The sequence below is a fragment of the Penaeus chinensis genome, chromosome 29 (genome assembly GCF_019202785.1).
Source record: "Penaeus chinensis breed Huanghai No. 1 chromosome 29, ASM1920278v2, whole genome shotgun sequence".
NCBI lineage: Eukaryota > Metazoa > Arthropoda > Malacostraca > Decapoda > Penaeidae > Penaeus > Penaeus chinensis.
In genome coordinates this window covers 17,326,601-17,331,600 of record NC_061847.1, presented here as the reverse complement: position 1 = coordinate 17,331,600, position 5,000 = coordinate 17,326,601, and the positions used below count along the sequence as shown (strand labels likewise).

The following is a 5,000-nucleotide window of genomic DNA, read 5'->3' as shown; positions in this document are numbered from 1 at the left end:
CTGTCAGTCACTAATTCAGTTTCCAAGCCCACCAATCATTTAGCTGTTTTCCCTCTGTGCCCTCTACTGAACCTTCTTTGATGCCTTTAGTTACCTTTTTAATTCCCGCACACCACTGCAGTTATCTCCCTACAGCTACATCATATTTTCTGTTTATCTTTTCCCTACTGGCAACTTTTCTTCTTCAACCATTCCTTTCTGGCTACACTGGTCCTTCTTTCCATTTCTTTCTTTACTAGCTATTTTTATTTTTCTCTTTATGCCTTTTCTTATAGATTAGGTCTCTGCCCATCTACAGTCCCTTGTAAAGATTTTACTTCTACAACTAGTGTTGAGTATCATTACTGTGACTCTTTGAATTTTATTTTCATCATTTTCAAAAATTAATTATCATTTTTTTTGTCATAAAAAGCTGAAATCAAACAATCTACGGCTGGGGTATTCCTCCCTTCGTTTTTCTGAATATAATATGATTTTTCAGTTTTATAACTCACAAAATTGTAACCTTAGCTAGGCCAGGCAGAAAATGAGTGAACACACAAATAAAAAATTAGATATTTTCAAAGTTCACATACTTATTGTCTTTCATTTGTCACTGAATTGCTACAATTTCTCAATTATATTACAACTATATAAAACAGTTTAAAGTAATGGACTAAATTTTCTTAAAATATATATATATTGACATTCTTATTGATATATAGTAACCACTGTATGGAAACCGAGTTAATATTTGCATGCCTGACAATGCTGGGTGTGTGGCCAGCCAGACTTCTGTTGGTCCATCAGTTATGGGTTTATACACTATATTCTATAGCTATATTATGATCTGGGTGGGATGGGGGTGGGGCAAAAACCTCCCTAAAAAGTTCAAGGGGATCCTGGAGCATATAAAAAAATGTTACTGGGTAGTTGATTAAAACAATGCCTACATTATAAAATGCCCAAAATTTTAACTTCTGGTCTTTTAACTCATAGGTTCTGGGTGACATGACCATCACATCATAAAAAAATTTGGCTGTGGGCAGGGTGATGGAATGTGTCATCATGGAAGTATTGGGTTGAGGGCTACGGTGATGGGAATATACCTTTGTGAAAAAATTGGCTGAAGGCTGAGTTGACATGAATGACCTGCCAAGAGTACATAAAGTTCTTGGAGGAATAACAGACTCCGTGGGCCTTTAGTGTTAAATGTACCATCTGTGAGCCATGGCTGGAAGAGTAGTCGCTCCATAAAGGACACTATTTCCATGCTCCGAACTATTCTGTTGTGACTGGTGGCACAGGGTGAGTTACCAAAAATTGAATAATACAAAAATATTGAATAATAAGACAATTAACAAAATGTAAACAGAATTATAGACAACCTAAAGAGAAGATATGGAGTCTGTGTAAGGAGAGCAGTCTGGGAGAGTTGCACTCTGGTAAGCCTAATGAACTTTTTTTTTTTTAACTTTCTCCACGACCGGTATTGCTATTTTTTTTTACAAATCTACTTTAAACAAAATAATACATGTCCAGAAACATTTTCTTTAATCACTGATACATATTCCTTTTAAGCCCCATTTTAATATGTGAATGAGCTGACTATACAGATTCATTATTTTTCAAAAATAAATATTTTCTTTCATAAATTACCTATAAATATTTCTTTATCATAAGGACATATTTCTTAATGTGAGAATAAATTTGTTTCTTAAACAGAAACTTGTTTTCATATCTCATAATATCATCCTTTTAAAGCTACTTTTCAAATCAAATTTGTAATCCTTCACATCTGCCTTGAGCATCAAGGATTAGATACAGATTTAGATTAAATAGCAACATTCTCTAACTTGCTTAAGATAACACATTTTTAGGATTCAGTCCACTCTTTCTCAAGTAATTATAGGCAAACTAAACAATTCAATTCTAACACATGATATAAAAGACTACTTCATGCAATATCAAGCTGGGACATGGGAAAATGCTCCTAATTTTTTCATCTTCAGTGTTATCTACCATGCTGTAATTCTTTTTCTTTATTACAATGATAAGCAGTCACTCTAGCAGTCATACAGAATAACATCAGTCATTGTATATGACTATTCTGCATAAAAAAACAGATAAATAGAATAAAAAGAAAGAAAGAAAGAAAGAAAGAAAGAATATAAAGGAAGGTATAAGAACTGCTGTGCTGTGCTACTTACCTCCTTGGGATCGGAAGTCCATCGTGCAAGAATACTTCATCTCAGCAGGATCCAAGGCAGTGGCTCCCTCCATGGTTTGGATGCCAGGTGGAGGATAATGGCCTCCATAGCCTCCGACATCTCCAACACCTGCACTGCTGCCACCTCCCATGCCACCAGTTGCTCCTGATTTCAAAAGAAATATAATGTTTATTATATCAATCACGTAAATCATTATAAGAAAGCTAGTTTTATGCCAATTTCAGAATCAAATTCTGCCATAAAAAGCTGGAAAGGGAGTCTTCTTATAAATTACTTTAGTTCTATTTATGTTAAACTATTTGTCATAGTATCTAGAAAACTAGCCATTTTTTAATTTCTAGTAACATCATATAGTGATTCCCCCTATTATGCATGGAAAATAAAAAGTAAAATCTCAGGCTGAAAGCCACTTGCCCCATGTACTGATTTGTATTTTCAAGGGGTATTAAGTGCTTCTTGTAAAAGCTGTGAACCCTATATTTGTTTACAGCCATTAATACCTTAGGTTATACTTATAATCTTTTTTCCTTATGTTTTACCCACAGAAAGAAATGATTGAGTTCTGAGTGTGGAAGATTTTGTTGTTTTTTGTTCTCACTTAAGATAATACTGAAAAAGTGCTGCTAATTTTGCCTTTAATCATTTCCCTGCTTATGTATGAACATGAAACTAAATAAATGTTACAATAGAATAATATATCACTTAGTACACTAGGAAGCAAACTTCACCTATGTTACTTCACTGACTCACCTTGTAGATTATCATGAAAGTATCTCTTGTCTCTGCCAAACATGTGTTGCTTTTTTAATGGTACTGGTGGCATTCTGTGGGGATCCTCAGGTCCATAGCGATAGCTTCCTGCACTGTAGTCTCCACTCTGGTTTCGACTGCCATTGTCTAGAGACCACCATTTTGCATTAAAACATTTAAGATTTTTGGAAGCTCATTGTTTGTATATTTTTTTATTTTTTATTTTTTAATTATTACAAAGCATAGAACTGAACTTTAATAAGAGAATTCCATCATAGCTGGATTCTACTCTACCATCACCCATTATATCTTCATGCATCATCAACTATTTTAAACTAAAACTACTTCAAAGGAATCAGAGAAGGTGGCTTTAAAATCTTTAGATCATCTTCTTTCTACTAGACAAGTGATATGTCAGTATAACTCTGAAATAATTATAAACACTAAAAAGCATTAGGTGAAATGTAATGCAAGGTGTCGCCATAAAACTTTTTCAAATGAAACGTCTGCAATGGTCTGATGATTGTGATGAAATGGTCATCATCTGTCAATTTGCATGTTTAGTATCAAGAACTGTTCTCTGTAATGAATTCTTGTTTCCTACAACTGCTAATGCAAAATTATTACAGATTTTTACAAATATTATAATGTAATGTCTTCAGTACAGTAAAGTTAAAAAATCCTCTTATGTAAAAGCAGTACTGTAAATGTAAGCTCGTAAGAACAATGGAAAGACAGATGGCCAAGATCCTGAATATGTTGGATATTTGGAGAACTGCTTCCAGTTCTCCTCTGGCAATGGTTGACAGTGATATTCAAAGTGATGAGGATGTGTAGCTAAAGTGTGTGTGTACCTTGGGGTCGTGTAGTGTGGTCCACTGTGCCCCAGGTTTCATCAGGACTGAGGGAGGATACTGCTGAGTCACTGGAGGCGTCCACACCTTCCTCACCACCAAGCTGAGGCAGCACGCAACCGGCTGTGCCCGGCAATAACACTCACATGTCACACTTTTATTTCAAATTTTGCAATACAACTTAAAGCTTAGAAATATGAATGAATAACCATTAACAACTTGCAGCTTCATTCAGCAGTAAATGTGTGAATATTGAAAATGGTGATATGTATTCAAATCTTCTGAGAAAGTGAAGGTACGAAATTCAACATGCTATTCTTATAATGCTTAAAAAACAGTAAAAGTCAAGAAAAAGAATATCATAAGAATATATCAAGATCAAGAAATAAATATGTCGGAAAGAAAAAGAAACTTGAAATGTAAATGAAAGACTAAAACAAACTTAAGAGATAGTCATTTTCTAGACAAGATTCACATATAAAGTCAATAATTAAGTAAGAATAACAGAGGACAGAATAAAAAAGGTGGGGACAGTATAATAAATGCAGAAGAAGTTTCATTTAAAGTCTGCTGTCACTAATATAATCAGTTTTGTTTAAATCTAAGTTCAAGCTACAACTAGTTTATTGTCAGAAATTGTCTTCAAATATGACAAAAACTATAAACTGGAATGAGGAATTCAAGATTATATAATACTTTTATTTGGAAAGTAAATGCAGAAAGAATACAAAGAACTAAAATTACTCTATCAAAACTGAGATGTAATATGCAAAAATAACAATAATGAAAAACAAGCATTATATTCCCATTACAATTCCATGCTTACACTCACAAGAAAAATAACCACAGAAAGGTAAAACTTTCCATAATGCAATACTTTTCTTAGGCTATTTGGCTTTTGAATTGTCACAAATCAAGAATGAAAGCTGTTTGGTTATTTATATCCATGCAATAAAACTATTTGCCAGAAGACTGAGAAAATCATAAAAAAATTATAACTGGTTGCATAAATTGCAATATAGAGAGGAATGGCTATCTAAACCAGGCCAGCTAATTTTTTTCTATCAAATAGACATACAAATAGCAAATACATTTTTTTAGGAAAGAAAACGAACAGACAAGAATAAAAAAATAAAAAAAAGAGGTGAATACAGCACTGTCACAGGAATGCTTCATATAGTTTTAA

At 33.4% G+C, this 5,000-nt stretch overlaps 1 protein-coding gene across 6 annotated transcripts in view; it reads right to left on the bottom strand.

Annotated features, from left to right (window-relative positions):
- LOC125040884 (segmentation protein cap'n'collar-like) overlaps window positions 1-5,000 on the bottom strand; it is a 106,098-nt gene that overhangs the window by 14,205 nt on the left and 86,893 nt on the right. For 4 of the 6 annotated variants that reach the window (XM_047635655.1, XM_047635658.1, XM_047635659.1 and 1 more), the window contains 3 exons: window positions 3,815-3,937; window positions 2,961-3,107; window positions 2,190-2,354 (listed from right to left, as the gene is read on the bottom strand). In XM_047635655.1, the coding sequence (XP_047491611.1) occupies window positions 2,190-2,354; window positions 2,961-3,107; window positions 3,815-3,937 (435 nt within the window). The remainder of the gene's footprint in view (window positions 1-2,189; window positions 2,355-2,960; window positions 3,108-3,814; window positions 3,938-5,000) is intronic. The other 2 variants (XM_047635656.1, XM_047635660.1) reach the window with 1 other exon arrangement.